The 19946-nt window shown below is 37.7% G+C and overlaps 1 protein-coding gene and 1 non-coding gene across 4 annotated transcripts; one reads left to right on the top strand and one right to left on the bottom strand.

The window, feature by feature from the left end:
- Nucleotides 1-204: 204 nt before the first annotated feature.
- On the bottom strand, nucleotides 205-19684 carry KRCC1 (lysine rich coiled-coil 1). Of its 3 annotated transcripts, XM_027129106.1 has the most exons (4): nucleotides 19551-19684; nucleotides 10141-10247; nucleotides 9605-9777; nucleotides 205-1571 (listed from the first exon to the last, which is right to left on the bottom strand). In XM_027129106.1, the coding sequence occupies exon 4, from the start codon at nucleotides 1550-1552 to the stop codon at nucleotides 779-781; it is 774 nt and encodes a 257-aa protein (XP_026984907.1). In that variant the 5' UTR covers nucleotides 1553-1571; nucleotides 9605-9777; nucleotides 10141-10247; nucleotides 19551-19684; the 3' UTR covers nucleotides 205-778. The 3 variants fall into 3 exon arrangements, with proteins under 3 accessions (XP_026984907.1, XP_026984906.1, XP_026984905.1); XM_027129105.1 differs by lacking the exon at nucleotides 9605-9777; XM_027129104.1 differs by lacking the exons at nucleotides 9605-9777; nucleotides 10141-10247; nucleotides 19551-19684 and adding an exon at nucleotides 1881-1905.
- TRNAG-UCC (transfer RNA glycine (anticodon UCC)) lies at nucleotides 15018-15090 on the top strand. The gene has a single exon. It is a non-coding gene; the product is annotated as a tRNA-Gly (tRNA).
- Nucleotides 19685-19946: the final 262 nt, after the last annotated feature.

Genomic DNA, 19946 nt, shown 5'->3' with positions numbered 1-19946 from the left:
CGGGACTGCCAGGGAAGTCCCTCTAATGGCATTTTCTTATAAATTCCCCAATTTCAACTATTTGGAAAAATTGTGGTCGTTCAGATTTCTGCCCTAAAAAGTGGGTTTATATATGCTCAGTTATTGCTCTTCCAGAAGAACATCTTTGTTGAATAGGAACACATCACTGTGTGCTCAAAAATGCAGAAATCAGAAAACAAAAAAAATTGTAGAAATTAGAACTTTATTATATTATAAACATTTCCAGAATATAAACTGATTTTGTATCAAGACTTCTTGAAACGTTTAAAACTGTATGTAACTTAAGCTTATTATAATGTATGTCATTTTCCACTTTCCAATCTAGAAAATATACTGCAAGTTAGATCTAGCGAAGGGAAAAAAAAATCAATCTAAACTGCTTCACAGATATATAAAAACACCCACCCCAAACTAAAAGCCAATCAAGAAATAGATTCTGTAAAGCCTATTAATCCTCCAATTTAAAATAAATGACCTCCCAAGGGAAAAATACTTCCACCATCATAGCAATTTGATGAATAAAAGCAGAGCCACCCTCATTAAGGGAAATTACATTACGCATAAGAAAAATGTAGTAATGATTTTAGAAGAGAAGAAAAGTAATTTCCATGTTGGAGAGCAAGTACATTAAATGTTTTCTGTTCACTTAGGCTCTGTACCTGTTCACATGAAAAGAGCGATATGAACGTGGACAACGTAAAACCAAGCTCCTCAACTATTTTTTCAGTTTAACCTCAGGAGAACCAATGCAAGAGCTTCAAAATCCAAGGATAGACTGGTCCCAAAGCATCTCCTCTTCTGTCCTTTCTTTCCCTTGTTCCTTTTTCTCTTTTCTACGCTTACGTTTCTCTTTCTTAGAGGCTACATCTCGGCTTTTTTTCTCCTTTTGGTTCTTAGGCTTTTCTGTACTGACTCTGACTGTTTCCGCCTCTGTTTTGTTTCTTTGGATGCTCTTGTGTTTGTCTAAATCTATTTCCTCATAAGCTTTCTTCCTCTTATGCTTGGGCCGCTCCTCTTCTGGCTTTTCCTGGCCTTCCTCTGGGTGCCTTTTTCTCTTCTGATGTATCTGTTTATAACTAGCTTGACGGGCACTGGTACTGTTTTCTAAGGAGAGGTGCCTGTAAACTCCAGATTCTACACTGTATGAGCTACAGTTATACTCTTGTTGACTAAAGTTCAGGGCTACTGGTTTTCCTGAGAAACAGTCCCTGGTGAATTGACAGTTGCTCAGGGAGTCTAGTCTCAGCCTGCTGTCATGAGCTGGTAGCCACAGAGGTAACTGCTTCTCCACTGCTTGTGAGATATTGCATGGTCTTCGGTAGGTCTGGATGGGTTCATAAGGGAGTCTTTGATCAAACATTCTACACCTGGGTCTAGAATCAACCTCTTCTTTGTATCCACAGGTTTCCAAATAATCCTCTCTCATCTTTCTGAAACAAGTCTTTGGCTCTAAGCCTCTGGCTTTCTGCACTTTGATATAATCTTCAAGTTCATCTTGAAAAGAGTCAGATGTCTTCTTTGAACGATTCATTAGGTTGACAAGGGATTCTCTGTAGAGAAGATGGGAGAAAATTCTTCTTACTATATTATTTTATGCTGAATATTTCCTTTACTCTTGAAAAGAGTCTCAAAAAACAAAATAAAGAAGCCCAAACAAATTAAAACTACTTTGGCATGAAAGTTAAACATCATGACATTAAATGCCAAAAAGGAGCATCAGAAAGGTCAAATACTGCCTAGGCCACTCACAAATAATTTTATCTTTCTCAGAAGTGGGATGAAGAGGGTAGAAAGGAGCTGACATATAGAATTCTTTTGTAGGGCTAAAAACGTAAGGAATTAGGGATACAACAACTTACACATCCATGGTGACTGTCCTGATCTGAATGTTCAAACAATTTCTAAAGTTCAGAATAGTCAATTTTTTGTATACTGTTGTCTAAGAAAAGAAATAAACCATAGAGAAGTAATTTGATCTTTAAAAATCTTCTGTTTACTCACACAAAATAAAATGAACACATATACTCACCTGACTAGAGTATTTTAAGACTTAATAATAAAAGGATGTTTGTAAAATGGTTTGGGAATGCTGGAAATTAGAAATTCAGCTATGAGACAAAACTAATCGTAGGTACAGGGCATGAGGAAAGACGAGGGACAAGAGTTCCGTATCTTCCGAACAGGGTCTTGGATTTCATTCCATTACTTCTGATTGGTGAAAAAAGCATTCTAGAATGCCTTCTGGTTTGTTCTCTATTAAAGCACTGGTGGGAGGGGTAAGGAAGGAAATGGAGGTGACAGCTGAGAGGGGCTAGGATTTATATGTAGAGAAAAGTTTCAAAAGAAATTTAAATCAGATAATGCTAGTCTTTGTTTGCTTGTTTAAATTTCTTTTGGCAGGTGGGGGCAGTACAACTACTATTTCTCTTTCTCTCCCCCCACCTCAAATCCTGCGTTACAAATCTAGCAGAAAAGGTACTCACTATGAGATGATAATGAGCTAGATATTTTTGTGTTGTACTTTATTTCCAAAAATTAGGAGGCAGCGTAACCCATGTAGAATCACACATTTCTGTCCATTAACAGAACAAGTCTGAGAGCAAAATCTAGAGTCACTAGTGATCAGCTAGCTTTACTGGCAATTTGAGATTAAAAAGAAAATCTAAATGAAGCCTAATTTGGTGAGCCAGAAAATTCAGCCCTTATTCTACTCAAACAGTATAAAAATTCTGACTAGAGCAAAATAATGTAACAAATAATTGATTAAATATGGGTAAAAAAATTTGAACAGACACTTCAGAAAAGAATATATACAAATGGACAATAAACAAATGAAAGATGCTCAGTGTCATTCGTCATCAAGTAAATGTCAATTAAAAGCACAAAAAGGTACTACTTCACACTCACTAGAAAGACTGAAATTAAAGAGACTGGTGAGGATGTGCAACAACTGGAATTCTCATACATTGCTGGTAGGGATGTAAAATGATACAACTACTTGGAAGACAGTCTGGTAGTTTCTGAGGAAGTTAAACATACACCTCACATACGATCCAGTTATTCCACTCCTAGATATTTATCCAAAAGAAAAGGAAGTATATGTCCACATAAAGACTTATACATGAATGTTCATAGCAGTGTTATTTGTAATAGCCCTGGAAAGGAAAAAAAAAAAAAAACCCAAATATTGATCAACAGGTGAATGCATAAATCAAATAGTGGTATCTCTATAGAATGGAATCAATGATAAAAAGGAATAGGTTATTGATACACTTGAAATAGATGAATCTCAAAATCATCATGCTGAATGAAAGAAGCCTGACAAAAGAGTACATACTATATTATTCCGTATATATAAAGCTCTTGAAAATGGAAACTAACCTGTAGTAACACAGTGGTTGCTTGGGGATGAGGCAGGAAAAAGTAGGAGGGAGTGATTGTAAATGGCACTTTTGTGGGTATGGATATGTTTACTATCTTAATTGTGGTGATCATTTCATAGGTATATACACCTCTCAAGACCTATCAAATTGTATACCTGGAATACATACAGGTTACTGTATGTCAACTATACCTCAATAAAACTGTTAAAAGTCACTAATAAGATTAAAAAGATGTTGATAATTGTTAAAACTGGATGATGGGTGCATGAGCGTTCATAATACTGCTTTCTCTCCTTATATGTTTAAATATGTTTTATAATAAAAAGATTTCACCTCATAGCCGCTAGGCTGGCTATAATCAAAAAGACAGAGAGGTGCCACTTGTTGAGACACAGATCAAGGAAGAGCCCCTGTAGCAATCATCTATCCTATAAGCTTATAGCCTCATCCACCAGAGGGCAGACAGCAGAAGCAAGAAAAACTATGATTCTGCAGCCTGCAGAAGGAAAATCACATTTACAGAAAGATAGACAAAATGAAAAGACAGAGGACATTGTACCAGATGAAGGAACAAGGTAAAACCCCAGAAAAACAACTAAATGAAGTGGAGATAGGCAACCTTCCAGAAAAAGAATTCAGAATAATGATAGTGAAGATGATCCAGGATCTTGGAAAAAGAATGGAGGCAAAGATTGAGAAGATGCAAGAAATGTTTAACAAAGACCTAGAAGAATTAAAGAACAAACACCTAGAAGAATTAAAGAACAAACAAACAGAGATGAACAATACAATAACTGAAATGAAAAATACACTAGAAGGAATCAATAGCAGAATAACTGAGGCAGAAGAACGGATAAGTGACCTACCTGGAAGACAGAATGGTGGAATTCACTGCCACGGAATAGAATAAAGAAAAAAGAATGCAAAGAAATGAAGACAGCCTAAGGGACCTCTGGGACAACATTAAACTCACCAACATTCGCATTATAGGGGTCCCAGAAGGAGAAGAGAGAGAGAAAGGACCCGAGAAAATATTTGAAGAGATTATAGTCAAAAACTTCCCTAACATGGGAAAGGAAACAGCCACCCAAGTCCAGGAAGCACAGAGAGTCCCAGGCAGGATAAACCCAAGGAGAAACACGCTGAGACACATAGTAATCAAATTGACAAAAATTAAAGACAAAGAAAAATTATTGAAAGCAACAAGGGAAAAATGACAAATAACATACAAGGGAACTCCCATAAGGTTAACAGCTGATTTCTCAGCAGAAACTCTACAAGCCAGAAGGAAGTGGCAAGATATACTTAAAGTGATGAAAGGGAAGAACCTACAACCAAGATTACTCTACCTGGCAAGGATCTCACTCAGATTTGATGGAGAAATCAAAAGCTTTACAGACAAGCAAAAGCTAAGAGAATTCAGCACCACCAAACCAGCTTACAACAAATGCTAAAGGAACTTCTCTAAGTGGGAAACACAAGAGAAGAAAATGACCTACAAAAACAAACCCAAAACAATTAAGAAAATGGTAATAGGAACATACATATCAATAATTACCTTAAATGTGAATGGATTAAATACTCCAACGAAAAGACACAGACTGGCTGAATGGATACAAAAACAAGACCCATATATATGCTGTCTACAAGAGACCCACTTCAGACCTAGGGACACATACAGACTGAAAGTGAGGGGATGGAAAAAGATATTCCATGCAAATGGAAATCAAAAGAAAGCTGGAGTAGCAATACTCATGTCATATAAAAGAGACTTTAAAATAAAGAATGTTACAAGACACAAGGAAGGACACTACATAATGATCAAGGCATCAATCCAAGAAGAAGATATAACAATTATAAATATATATAGACCCAACATAGGAGCACCTCAATACATAAGGCAACCACTAACAGCTATAAAAGAGGAAATTGACAGTAACACAATAATAATGGGGGACTTTAACCCCTCACTTACATCAATGGACAGATCATCCAAACAGAAAATTCATAAGGAAACACAAGCTTTAAATAACACAATAGACCAGATAGATTTAACTGATATTTATAGGACATTCCATCCAAAAACAGCAGATTACACTTTCTTCTCAAGTGCTCATAGATCATTCTCTAGGATAGATCACATCTTGGGTCACAAATCAAGCCTCAGTAAATTTAAGAAAATTGAAATCATATCAAGCATCTTTTCTGACCACAACGCTATGAGATTAGAAATCAATTACAGGGGAAAAAATGTAAAAAAACAAACACATGGAGGCTAAACAATACGTTACTAAATAACCAAGAGATCACTGAAGAAATCAAAGAGGAAATCAAAAAATACCTAGAGACAAATGACAATGAAAACATGACGATCCAAAACCTATGGGATGCAGCAAAAGCAGTTCTAAGAGGGAAGTTTATAGCAATATAAGCTTACCTCAAGAAACAATAAAAATCTCAAACAAACAATCTAAACTTACACCTAAAGGAACTAGAGAAAGAAGAACAAACAAAACCCGAAGTTAGTAGAAGGAAAGAAATCATAAAGATCAGAGCAGAAATAAATGAAATAGAAACAAAGAAAACAATAGCAAAGATCAATAAAACTAAAAGGTGGTTCTTTGAGAAGATAAACAAAATGATAAACCATTAGCCAGACTCATCAAGAAAAAGAGGGAGAGGACTCAAATCAATGAAATTAGAAATGAAAAAGGAGAAGTTACAACAAACACTGCAGAAATACAAAGCATCCTAAGAGACTACTACAAGCAACTCTATGCCAATAAAACGGACAACCTGGAAGAAATAGACACATCCTTGGAAAGGTATAGACACATAGGTATAACCTTCTAAAACTGACCAGGAAGAAATAGAAAATATGAACAGACCAATCACAAGTAATGAAATTGAACCTGTGATTAAAAATCTTCCAACAAACAAAAATCCAGGACCAGATGGCTTCACAGGTGAAACTGTAGAGGAAGGAAAACTCCCAAATTCATTCTATAAGGCTACCATCACCCTGATACCAAAACCAGACAAAGATACTACAAAAAAAGAAAATTACAGACTAATATCACTGATGAATATAGATGCAAAAATCCTCAACAAAATACTAGCAAACGGAATCCAACAACACATTAAAAGGATCATACACCGTGATCAAGTGGGATTTATCCCAGGGATGCAAGGATTCTTCAATATATGCAAATCAATCCATGTGATACACCATATTAACAAATTGAAGAAGAAAAACCATACGATCATCTCAATAGATCAGAAAAAGCTTTTGACAAAATTCAACACCCATTTATGATAAAAACTCTCCAGAGAGTGGGCATAGAGGGAACCTACCTCAACATAATACAGGCCATATATGACAAACCCACAGCAACATCATTCTCAATGGTGAAAAACTAAAAGCATTTCCTCTAAGATCAGAAACAAGACAAGGATGTCCACTCTCGCCACTATTATTCAATATAGCTTTGCAGGTCCTAGCCATGGCAATCAGAGAAGAAAAAGAAATAAAAGGAATAAAAAAATAAAAGAAAAAGAAATAAAAATAAAATAAAATTGCAAAAGAAGAAGTAAAACTGTCACTGCCTGCAGATGACATGACACTACACATAGAGCATCCTAAAGATGCCACCAGAAAACTACTAGAGCTAATCAATGAATTTGGTAAAGTTGCAGGATACAAAATTAATGCACAGAAATCTCTTGCATTCCTATACACTAACAACGAAAGATCAGAAAGAGAAATTAAGGAAACACTCCCATTTACCACTGAAACAAAAAGAATAAAATACCTAGGAATAAACCTTCCTAGGTAGACAAAAGGCCTGTATGCAGAAAAGTATAAGACACTGATGAAAGAAATTAAAGACGATACCAACAGATGGAGAGATATACCATGTTCTTGGATGGGAAGAATCAATATTGTGAAAATGACTATACTCCCAAAGCAATCTACAGGTTCAATGCAATCCCTATCAAATTACCAAAGGCACTTTTTACATAACTAGAACAAAAAATCTTAAAATTTGTATGGAGACACAAAAGATCCTGAATAGCTAAAGCAGTCTTGAGGGAAAAAAATGGAGCTGGAAGAATCAGACTCCCTGACTTCAGACTATACTACAAAGCTACAGTAATCAAGACAATATGGTACTGTCACAAAAACAGAAATATAGATCAATGGAACAAGATAGAAAGCCCAGAGATAAACCCACGCACCTATGGTCAACTAATCTATGACAAAGGAGGCAAGGATATACAATGGAGAAAAGACAGTCTCTTCAATAAGTGATGCTGGGAAAACTGGACAGCTAGTTACATGTAAAAGAATGAGATTAGAACACTCCCTAACACCATAAATAAAAATAAACTAAAAATGGATTAGAGACCTAAATGTAAGACCAGACACTATAAAACTCTTAGAGGAAAACATAGGAAGAACACTCTTTGACATAAATCACAGCAGGATCTTTTTTGATCCACCTCCTAGAGTAATGGAAATAAAAACAAAAATAACCAAATGGGACCTAATGAAACTTAAAAGCTTTTGCAAAGCAAAGGAAACTACAAACAAGATGAAAAGACAACCCTCAGAATGGGAGAAAATATTTGCCAACGAATCAACGGACAAAGGATTAATCTCCAAAATATATAAACAGCTCAATATTAAAAAACAAACAAACAACCCAATCCAAAAATGGGCAGAAGACCTAAATAGACATTTCTCCAAAGAAGACATACAGATGGCCAACAAACACATGAAAGGATGCTCAACATCACTAATTATTAGAGAAATGCAAATCAAAACCACAATGAGGTATCACCTCACACCAGTTAGAATGGGCATCATAAGAACATCTACAAACAACAAATGCTGGAGAGGGTGTGGAGAAAAGGGAACCCTCTTGCACTATTGGTGGGAATGCAAATTGATACAGCCACTATGGAGAACAGTATGGAGGTTCCTTAAAAAACTAAAAATAGGGCTTCCCTGGTGGCGCAGTGGTTGAGAGTCCACCTGCCGATGCAGGGGATACAGGTTCGTGCCCTGGTCTGGGAAGATCCCACATGCTGTGGAGCGGCTAGGCCCGTGAGCCATGGACGCTGAGCCTGTGCATACGGAGCCTGTTGCTCCGCAATGGGAGAGGCCACAACAGTGAGAGGTCCGCGTACCGCAAAAAAAAAAACAAACTAAAAATAGAATTACCATATGACCCAACAATCCCACTACTGGGCATATACCCACAGAAAACTGTAATTCAAAAAGACACATGCACCCCAATGTTCACTGCAGCACTATTTACAATAGCCACGTCATGGAAGCAACCTAAATGCCCATCGACAGACGAATGGATAAAGAAGATGTGGTATATATATACAATGGAGTACTACTCAGCCATAAAAAGGAACTAAATTGGGTCATTTGCAGAGACATGGATGGATCTAGAGACTGTCATACAGAGTGAAGTAAGTCAGAAAGAGAAAAACAAATATCACATATTAACGCATATATGTGGAACCTAGAAAAATGGTACAGATGAACCTGTTTTCAGGGCAGAAATAGAAACACAGATGTAGAGAACAAACGTATGGACACCAAGGGGGGGAAAGTGGTGGTGGGGTGGTGGTGTGATGAACTGGGAGATTGGGATTGACATATATACACTAATATGTATAAAATGGATAACTCATAAGAACCTGCTGTATAAAAAAAGACAAAAAAAGACATAATAATAAGTGTTGACAAAAAGGAGGAAAAACTGGAAACTTCATTCATTCTTGGTGCGAATATAAAATGTGCAGCTACTTTGGAAAACAGTTTGGCAGTTCCTCAAAGTGTCAAACATAGAGTTACCACGTAACCCCAGCAATTTCACTCTTAGGTTTCAACGCAAGAGGACTGAAAATCTATGTCCACACAAAAAGTTGTACAAAAATGTACACAGCAGCACTATTCCTAACAGCTAAAGGCAGAAATGACTCAGTGATCATCAACTGATGAATGGATAAATAAAATGTGGCAATTCACACAATGGAATATTATTCAGCAATAAAAAGGAATGAAATACTAATAAATAGTACAACGTGGATGAACCTTGAAGACATGCAGAGTGAAAGAATCCAATCCCAAAAGATCACAGATGGTGCAGAGATCAATGAAGAGGTGAATGGAACCTTACCCTTATCAGGTTGAGAACTTGGTGGAGAAATTTGATCATATTCACCCATTAATTGCTTCAGTTTCTTAGCATGAACTTTCCCCAAATAGTGACACGGTGCAACAACTGAGCTAAAAACCATGATGCAGAGATTTAAAAATCTATTTTTTGTCCAATACTCCACTCCCATTTACCTGAAACCAAACACAATCTTGTTATAACAATTAAATAATTCAAAGTTTAGAATTACATCAACATAGATCAATCATCTGAAAACGCATAAAATGCATCTTCAATTTCTTATTTTGCTCCCTGTAAATCTGAAAGTAAAGCTAACTTTTTGAGTACGTATTTTACCCTTGAAAAATAAATAATATTGTTTATTTTAGAGAAAGTGATCCAAAGTTTACACCTCTGAATTTGAAGATACCACTCATGAGTTTTAATATATCTGATCTGAATTCACACTTTTAAGAGTTTTGCTTGCTTTCAAGTCAAAGTACCAGCTTCAGTATAAAAAATACTAACAATTTAGAAGCCCTTTATTTTCAACCTACCTCATAATGTGAAATCCACTGCAATTCAAATTATGGCACTATTCCTTACAAGCCTTTTACAAAAGGTATCTGTAAAAAGTTCAGTCTTTGCTCATTCAACGTGGTATCTATGAGTAAAATAAAGGGAGGTAAGACATTTAGGGTAATATTTTCAATCTTCAACTGAATATCATTTCATATACCATCTCAAACCTTAATTTCCTAAGTGCTTGCAAGGCTAAAGTACTGGCTTTTTGCTTATTAGAATGACAATTTTAGTATAAAAACATCTAGTAAGCCTCTGATATTTACTATGGTAATATATTTTTTAGTCCAGAAAATACCATTCTGAAGGAGGAGTTATTAGGGCGCCAGTAGAACTCTGGACTTTATGGAAATGAGCTGGGGCATCCAGCCTTAGTACTTCATGTCTTACAGCAGACATGTTACTGACTTCTACTGACCTCTGTAATCGCTAAAATCCCAGAGGTAGCATCTCTCTCCCCACATTGGCTGTCTTCTCCCATCTGGTACGTAATGTAATTGACTAATTTCTCTAAATGCAGGACTTTACACTTCATCTTGTAATGGGTTTAGGCCACCATTCCTACCTCTGACGATCTTTAAAATTCAAATTGTTTTAATCTTGACATTTGCTACTTTTCCCACACATAGTTTTTATATGCATTCAGTCTATGTGTTCATCCATGTTACTGGTGAAAACTTTAAGTAGGAAGACAGTAAGATAATACCTATGGCATGCTACAAAGCATTCACCTCTTTCCTTCATCTAGGATTGATCTATTCATTCCCAATAAGAAAGACATTAAGAATTTCATAGAATCTGAGTTTATTCCAAAATTAAATTCAGCATCTTTATGTGAACACTCGATGCTTCTCCACTGCGCTCCCCACCATCTTCCTTCTTAGGAGTCTGATTATTCAAATCTATTGTACTATATGTCTTATTTTTCCATTTTATTAATATTTGAAAAATACATGACATGTCTTCCTAAATTGTAACTATTCTTTCTACAGCAATCGTTCTCAATCTCAACCATTTTGACCAAAGCATTCTATACAGTCAGACAAGTGAACTCTTATTGCCTGGAGGTCTAGGGAGTATACAGCCTAGAGATCAATCACAGAAAGATGTATTTCAAGTTTCATGATGAACCTTAAAAACTCATGAACTTCTTGAATTCTAGTCTTAAAACATCCATTTTATGTAAAAGTTTTAACTTAATCTTTAAATAAAATGTGCCATTTAAACTTCAAGTACCTCCTGGCACACTGCTGGATACCCCAAAATCTCACGGAAAACTGAGTGTCCTCACTGAAGAATATGATCCCACAACATTCCTCTGATCTACCAGATGGTTCACAAAAGAAAATAAGGCATGGCATCACTTGTACTTTTAGTAAACCTGAAATTGCCTTTTATGGTCACTTCAAAGTATTACATTTACAAGTCACCTATTAATAATTTGTTCTGTAACACTTACCCAGCATTGCCCTTACCATGTACCAGGTACTATTTCAGCACTTAAGAATAGTAACTAATTTTATCCTCCTAAGAAGCCTATGGGCTAAGTACTGTTATGATTCATAGTTAATAGATGAGGAAACTGAGGCATAGAAAAGTTGAGGAACATGTCTGTGATTGCAGTTAATAAATGACAGGAGCAGTCTGGCTCCAGAATCTGTTATTAACTGATATGCTTGGCTGCCTTTCCAACTGATGTAAAACTTCTCCACGTCTGGAATCCACTTCTCCGCTTTTACAAAACCTGAAATATTTTCTGATCTCCAGGGCTTTACACAGCTCTCCATTTAAAAAAATGAAAAGTTAGCCACAAAATGGTGGAACGCATTCTTATTTCATACATCAGACAAAGGACTTATATCTAGAATAAATAAAGAACTCTATGACTCAATAATAAGACAAACTCAGTTAAAATGGGCAAACAATTTGAACAGACATTTCAGAAAAAATAAAGAAACAGCCAAGTAAATGCGAATTAAAACCAGAAGATAATACTACACCATCATCAGAAGGACTAAATTAAAAGGACTGAAAATACCAAGTGTTGGTAAGGACGCTGAACAACTGGAACTCCCATACACTACTAGTTAGAATTGAAAATGGTACAACTTTACAATCTGACAATTTCTTTGAAAGTTAAATACCTACTATATGATCCGGTCATTTCACTCATATGTATTTGCCCAAGAGAACTGAAAACATATGTCCATGCAAAGACCTGTACATGAATATTCACAGCAGCTTTATTTGTAATAGCCCAAAACTGAAACAACCCTAATGTCTATCAACAAGGGAATGGGTAAACAAAATGTGGTATATCCATACAACAGAATCATTCAGCTGTAAAAATGAACGAAATAGCAAGACATACAACATGGATGAATCGCAAAATCATCATGTTGAGTAAGACACAAAAGAGTACCTACTATGAGTCTACTTATAAAAAGTTCTAGAAATGCAAACTAATCTATAGTGATAGAAAGCAGATTAGTGGTTGCCAGGGACAGGGGTGGAGGGAGGGATGGACTGTAAAGGGGCAGGAGGAAACTGCTGGGGTTGGTGGAAACATTCAGCATTTTGTTTATGAAGGTGGTTTCATGGGAGTATACACCTGTCAAAAACTCATTGAACTGTACACTTTAAATAAGTGTCGTTTATTGTAAGTATACCTCAGTAAAGTGTACGAGAGGACCTTAAAGATCTATAATGAATGTTTTGAAAAAAAAATTCTACCTTAATTTGTTAAACTGGAGTTTTAAGTGTTGACTTTGTTTCTAGAAAGATCACCCACCTAACAAAGCTCGAGTCACCTATGCAGAACTACTGGTTGTCATACTATGTTAATTATCTCACTGCTTCTAGGAGCCAGACATAGGGACTCTGGAGTCAGTTCTGGCATTTGTTAGTTATATGACCTTGGTCAAGTTTCTCAACCTCTAACACAGGATATAACATACACCTCAGAGTTGTTGTGTGTCTTAAGGAAATTAGTAAATGTAAAGTGCTTAGAAGAGTGCATGGCACATACTGAGTGCTGTACAGCTGAGCTGTTTTTATTGCTATTCAGGATTTCATCTACTTAACTGATAGAATGAAATGTTTTTCCAACCAATTATTCTAGTAACTACAGAAAGTAGAAAAGGTTATGGGTAAACAGGTCAGGAGTGCCTGACAGGAGTACCTATCTATTCTTTGTATTTCAAGCTAACTCATGTTTCAGAGGGACTTTTTTTGTTTTTTTTTTTTTTTTTTTAATGAAAGCTGAAAGTTCAACTTGATCCTTATTACCTTTTCTGATTGCTCTGATTTTAAACCAACTCTTTATAAAGATTTCAGTTTACGTCCTGTGTTAATGTCTGCTACATACAATGTCTAAAAGAATATGGAGTGTCAAGCAGAAACACGCAGGCTATTTACAAGCTGGTATTAGGTCTCAAGCAAGAAATAGTTTGTCTCTTCTGAAACTAATCTGGAGTATTTTTTCAGTTGTACCTTCTAAAATTTTTGGAAAAAATCTAGCAAAATTCTGAAAACTTGACATTCCTATTTGTACACCACAAGCCTAGTTATAGACCAACACTCACAATGCTATTTACTTCCAGGAAAGATATCATAGTGGAAAGAGAAAGAAAATGGAATCTTCTATTTTGGAGAAATGAAACTATGCACGTTGTTATTCAATTGCTGTACAAGGTTTGGTCTTTTTTATTTCAATATTAGTAGCTAAAGCCATTGCAAAAGCTAAAGTAATAAAAACACTGCACGTGAACTACTGAGTTAAATATGAAACACATGAAGAGTATGAATTACTCGTAATTCCAAACTGTCTAAAAAATGCTTCATATCTTAATAAAATACTAAGAACCACTCCACTTTTCCTAATTCTAGACCTGTCAGAGAGAATTTGTTACATTCCAACCACCCTTTTAGAAATAGCAAAACCTGAATTTAACTTTTGCATTGTATGAAATGTTTTTAATATGCCTCAATAGGTTTAATAGGTTGAACGAGCAAATCAACTCAATTTGAGTGAAAAATTTACTAAAATTTTTCACGCCCACAGCACATTATTTGATTTGTGTTGTGACATGGTATTAAAACATAGTACAGCATAAAGGTTTTAAAAATATTTATTAAATATCTTTAATCACTTAAGAAAAAAATGTTTGAGCAAAATTAGGAATGTTAATTTGCTAAGTTTTAGGTGTAATTAGGTTCCCTTTAATAAATTCTTCCTCTTTAATAAATATACCAAATTAATGGCGTGGTCCTATACTTTTAAACTTAGTTCACTAAGAAGCATTAAAAGACAATTTTCCCCACTATTTGCATCTTCTTTCTCTCAGCAATGTTATCTAGCATTCACTGTACTTTGTTAAAGTTATCCAAAAGTATTTTGGTTTTTGATGCAATAGTAAATAGTATTTTTAAAAAAATCTCAATGTCTAATTGCTTGTTGCTAACATTTAGAAATACTATTGGATTTGTATATTGACCTTGTATTTCGTGTCCTTTATGATAAACTCACTTTTTATTCTAGTAGCATTTCTCAAAATTCCTTGGGGTTTTCTCCATAGATGATCATAGCATCTGCAAATAAAGACAGTGTGATTTCTTCCTCTCCTATCTGTAAACGTTTTTCTTTTTCTTGTCTGACTATATTGGTTAGGGCCTCTAGTACAATACTGAAAAGAAGTGGTAAGGATGGATATCCTTGCCTTGTTCCTGGCTCTTGAGATTTGCAATCTTTTAATACCATTATAATCTTAGGAAAGACTAAGTAGAACACAGCACTAAGTTTTAGGAGACTAGGTAACTGATTCTGTTATCTTAACCAAAGTATGCTGGGACTTCCCTGGTGGTCCAGTGGTTAGGACTCTGCACTTCCACTGCAGGGGGCACAGGTTCGATCCCTGGTTGGGGAACTAATAAGATTCTGCATGCTGAGTGGTGCGGCCAAAAAACCCCCAAAGAAACCATTAACCAAAGTATGCTGTTTTATTTCTTTTTGTTTTGACTTTGAGGGTCAAATCCCATTTAAGAAGTTTTGAGAGATGCAGCGTGTACCTGTTAGCATCATGAATATTCTTAACTGTGTTAGTTATTAACCTTACCTTTTCAGGAAATGAGATTAGTATGTGACCTACGGGTTTGCCAAGCTCTAGCTATTTTACACTAATACTACAACCATAAAAGTAACTGAGGATTTACTATGGCATATTTCCAATGACAAAATACAAAGAAATTAACAAAATCATTAATTACAGGCACTAGTTACATACTTAACATAAAATATGTCTTAACTTAAACTAAACCTTTGAACATCAATAATTATATGTAATCTATGGCTAGCTAGCTCAAGGCTCTTGCTTGTGAAATTAGTTTTACTTGGACCCATGGCAGACATCCTATGTCAGAATGCCACCAAATACATGCCAGTCCTCCTAAAAGATCAGTAAACGTGAATGGGTCTGTGAATGCTCTTGTCCTAACACACAGTACCTGGTCCATAGTAGGAGCTCTAACTGTTTTCTGAATAACTGTAAGAAGGGCTGTTAGCTAGATTTTCTGTCAGTTGACTCGAATCTCTGCTTACTGTCAAGAAAACAAAGGAACATTTTTGGCAATTGCTATGTAAATGGATTTATGATTCAATAAGAATTCAGAAATGTTCTTCATTCTTAAAATGAGTCTAATTTTTTTCCCTAAAAAGCAGATAAGCAAGAACTGTTTGCTGTGGTTTTGTTTTTACTGATTTCTTAGGAATATTATTACTCAGTAGAACATTTTTTTTGTGTGTGTGGTACGCGGGCCCCTCACTGTTGTGGCCTCTCTCGCTGCGGAGCACAGGCTCCGGATGCGCAGGCCCAGCGGCCATGGCTCACGGGCCCAGCCGCTCCGCAGCATGTGGGATCCTCCCGGACCGGGGCACGAACCCGTGTCCCCTGCATCGGCAGGCGGACTCTCAACCACTGCGCCACCAGGGAAGCCCCTCAATAGAACATTTTTAACTATCAAAAATATCTGAGAAACTTGACTGAATGAATTACAAAGTGTCCTGGAAAATCTTTCCCTTGACTATAAATGCAATGCATATTTCTTTTCATATAAGTCTGGTCATGTGGTATTTCTTTGGGTTTTTGTGATTGAGTTTAATTTCTCAATTTCCTATTTATAATCTTACACCGTCTATATATTCCCTGATTGCTAATTTTTTTTTGATTGCTAATTTTTAATCCTTACTGACCTTTGTTTATTATCAAGCCCAATACAGAGGAGCTCCTTATAAGAGTGTTACAGCTATAGGTGAAAATGGATCTGCAGTTTTAATAGTATCAGGATCTTGAAAGTGAGAGTGGAATTTTAATAACTGGAAGCATGCCAACTCTTTGATACCTTTTGGGGGAATCTCCTAATATAGTCTTTTAAGAAAAAAAAAAAAAGATACTGGCCAAGTACTAAGCAAATTTTTTTTTCTCTTCTTGTTCATGTACTATTATATTGGCAATTACGTTAGGCTTTTATAAATATCTAAACTAAAAATACCTTGGGTCCTACTCCTACTAGTGTTTTAAACAGCATATCAAATATTTACCATGTGTTAAGTAGCAGTTAACTGAAAAGTTAATAGGATATTTACTCAAAGCGACAAGAGGTAATTTTTAGGTAACAAGTTGTATTTTGTTTTTCAAATCCTAGTGGTCTCAAGCATAACTCAACAGACTTCATTAGTCTTTGAATGTCATTTGATGGCCATTAGAGGTCAAAGTTTCATGTTTTATGAATTGCTGTTCTAGTACACAGCCAGGCCATGGAAAGAATACCAGTATGGAGCAGCAAAATCAGTTCACCATTTTAGAGCTGTCAGTTTAGTTAGTGCAGACTTCCTCAACCTCGACACTACTGACGTTTTCAGTAGGATAATCCTTTGTTGTTTGTGTTGGTGGCCTGTGAATTTTAGGTTGTTTGCGGCAGCTCTGGCCTATACCAAGTAGATGCCAGTAGCACCTGTAATCACCAAGCCCTTTCTTGTCCAGTGGCAAAAACCAAGGGGGAAAAAAAAAAGGCTCCAAACACTGTTAAATGTCCTCTGAGGAGGGGGTGGGGCAAAAGCACCCCTGATTTGAGAACCACCCAGTTGGGCTAGTCCAACTCCCCTCCCCACAGATGACAAAACTCAAGTCCAGGAAGTTTGGGACTTAGGGTCATACAGCTAGTTAAGAAATTAGCATTAGAACTTAACAGTCAAGACTCCTATTCCAGTATTCTCATACCACCTTGAAGCAGTATAGAAAAGTAACTGCTAGCATCGTGTGAACTGATTTAAAGTGTTTAGTAATTGCACATATTCAAAGTCATTGCAAAAAACCAAGTCTGGCAGAAAGCTGTATTTTTTTTTTTTTTCGTAAGAAACTGTTTCCAAATCTTCCTGTGATGTGGCCATGGGAGCTAAAATGAATTGTAGTCTTGACACATATAAACTGCTCAGGCTTACTTGTTAGTGAAAGGCAGGAAATCTGGTACGAAAGCAGAAAATTCAAGAGATTTTATTTTTTAATATCCTAACAATCATACTAACCCAGGTTGATTGAAGGCACTAAATCTAGTCTTCCAAAGGCTGTCTTCACTAAGGGACTTAATGGAACATCATTTGGTTGCAATGAAATTCTAATTTCCATTTTTAGTGAATGGAATTTATATAAAGTTCTTACAAAATGTTTTAAGAAATTTATAATACTTTACTGTTTGCCATTCCTCCAAGTGAAAGGTATAAAAGATTACCGAATACCACACAAAAATAGAGTATATTGTGGAAGAGGATGAAAATAAAAATTATTTTAATGAAGTTACTATATTTACTGTTGTCCCTCAGGAAAAAAGAAATTAAATTATCCAACAATGTTCTGGCTTCCACCATCTTTCTCTCTGGAGACAAAAAGCAACATAAGGCAACACTGCAAATACTAGAAATTAATTATGAAGATGGCGTAATGTTTTACTAGATCTTCTGCAGTGGGATCAAGCTCCACCGTCTAAAATCCTTTCCAAAACTTCCTTAAAGCCTAAACTCAGGGTTTGGAACCAGCAGTTTGTTTGCAGGTATACAATAACTGTAGAAACTCAAACATCTCTTAGATTGAGATGATCAAGAAATAGCTTTATGTGTTAGGGAAAATGTGCTGGTGAAAACTCTAGGCAGATATACTCCTTCCAAACTTCTGCACAAAGGCTTGACCAAACTTTAACTTGGCCTCCAGCAGCCTGTGGCTACGGCCCTCGGATGAACCAGCCCCATTTTGAGCTCAGATCTGGAAAAACTTGGGGCTGTCAAAAGACATTTACTGTTTGTTCTAGCCAACACCTGATGACAGGTCCCTGGCCGCTCGTTAGTACTTAACTAAAAAGGGATTACGATTGTGAACCCTTGCTGTCCCTCTGAGATGTATGTGTGTACCTCCTACAACTTAGGAGTGTCTTTCTCAAGGATCTGGAAGCCATTCCTTTGCAGTGTAATCATCAGGAAGGACAGGGCCTCTGTCTCCCAGTCCCTGTGGGAAAACAGAATCCTCACTTCCGTAACTGCCAGCAAACTGACACAGCTCGCCTGATGCAAGGACACTACCCAACCCTTTGTAATTCTGCACGTCCCTGCCTCTACTTGAGCTCCACCTTGCCCCATTCCTACATTTTCTCATTAAACCCCCCCGGACACCTCTGCGCAAATCGGAATGGAGCTCAGCTCTTTTCCTACTGTCAGTAGTTGCTGAATAAAAGCTGTTTTCGCCGCCTCGATGTCCTGCTTTATTAGCTTTGACGCGGGCAGGTACATATTAAAACTCAGACCACTGTCAAGATAGGGCTGTAAATCTTAGAGGCTTGTTTTTCACGGCGTTATCCTCAAAAACCCGGGCAAACTCTACAAAGTGATCCCTCAAAAGCCTCACCCCCTTCTCTCCTCTAGGGCCCGGCACTTTTAAGCTCGCGTGTTTACTTCCTACTCTCCCGGAACTCCGAACTCCACTTCTCCCCACGTGTGAGTGAGGTCGCTACTTTCCAGGATGTTGATTTCACCCTGCGCAGGTCTACGCCCTTCCACGTCTGGAGCCTTTTCTCTCCTCGTCTCTGTCCCCTCGATCTCCGAGTGTCCTCATCACCCCCTTCCCTCTCCCTGACGCTTCAGATCCACGGCCTCGGCCTGGTCGCCTCTCTCCCGCTCCAACCTCAGCTTCCCCGGCAGCGATCCGTGTGGGGGCCCCGGCGCCCGTTTCCGGGGGTGGCGGGTGGAGAGGGGAGCGTACTCTCCGGGCCCGCCCGGCCTCTCCCGGGCCGTGGGGTCGAGGGGCTGAACGCCTGGGCCGCCCCCGCTGCCGGGGCGGGAACTCACCTTCTCTGAGGCAGGGGCGGCCGTCTACAACTACTGTCCCCCTCCCCGCCAACACCGCCGGCCCGTGGGTAGGCCGAGGTGGAGTAGGCGGAGAGGCAGGGACAACCGCTGCCTCCGCAGCCGAGCTAGCGGGGTGGGGGCAAGAGGCGGAGACCTGACTTCCGGAGGGGAAGTCGCCGCCACCACCAGCGGCTAACTGGACGGCACCGCCCCCATGGCGGCGAGGCGCGCTACTGCGCTTGCCCAGCAGCCCCGCTCCCAGAAAGCCCCGTTTAGCCCCGCCTTCCTGTTTACCCCACCCCCTTCGTCCGCTACTTCCGGAGCTCGGTTCTAACCTGGCTCGCGCCTGCTGTTCTTCGGCTGCTCCGGGTCTCTCCGTTGGAAGGAAGGAAACGC

Source organism: Aethalodelphis obliquidens, unplaced genomic scaffold, assembly GCF_003676395.1.
Source record: "Aethalodelphis obliquidens isolate GAN/ISIS:26980383/991018 unplaced genomic scaffold, ASM367639v1 scaffold35, whole genome shotgun sequence".
Lineage (NCBI taxonomy): Eukaryota > Metazoa > Chordata > Mammalia > Artiodactyla > Delphinidae > Aethalodelphis > Aethalodelphis obliquidens.
Note: the sequence above shows the minus strand (reverse complement) of the source record. Positions and strands in the feature narration are given on the sequence as shown.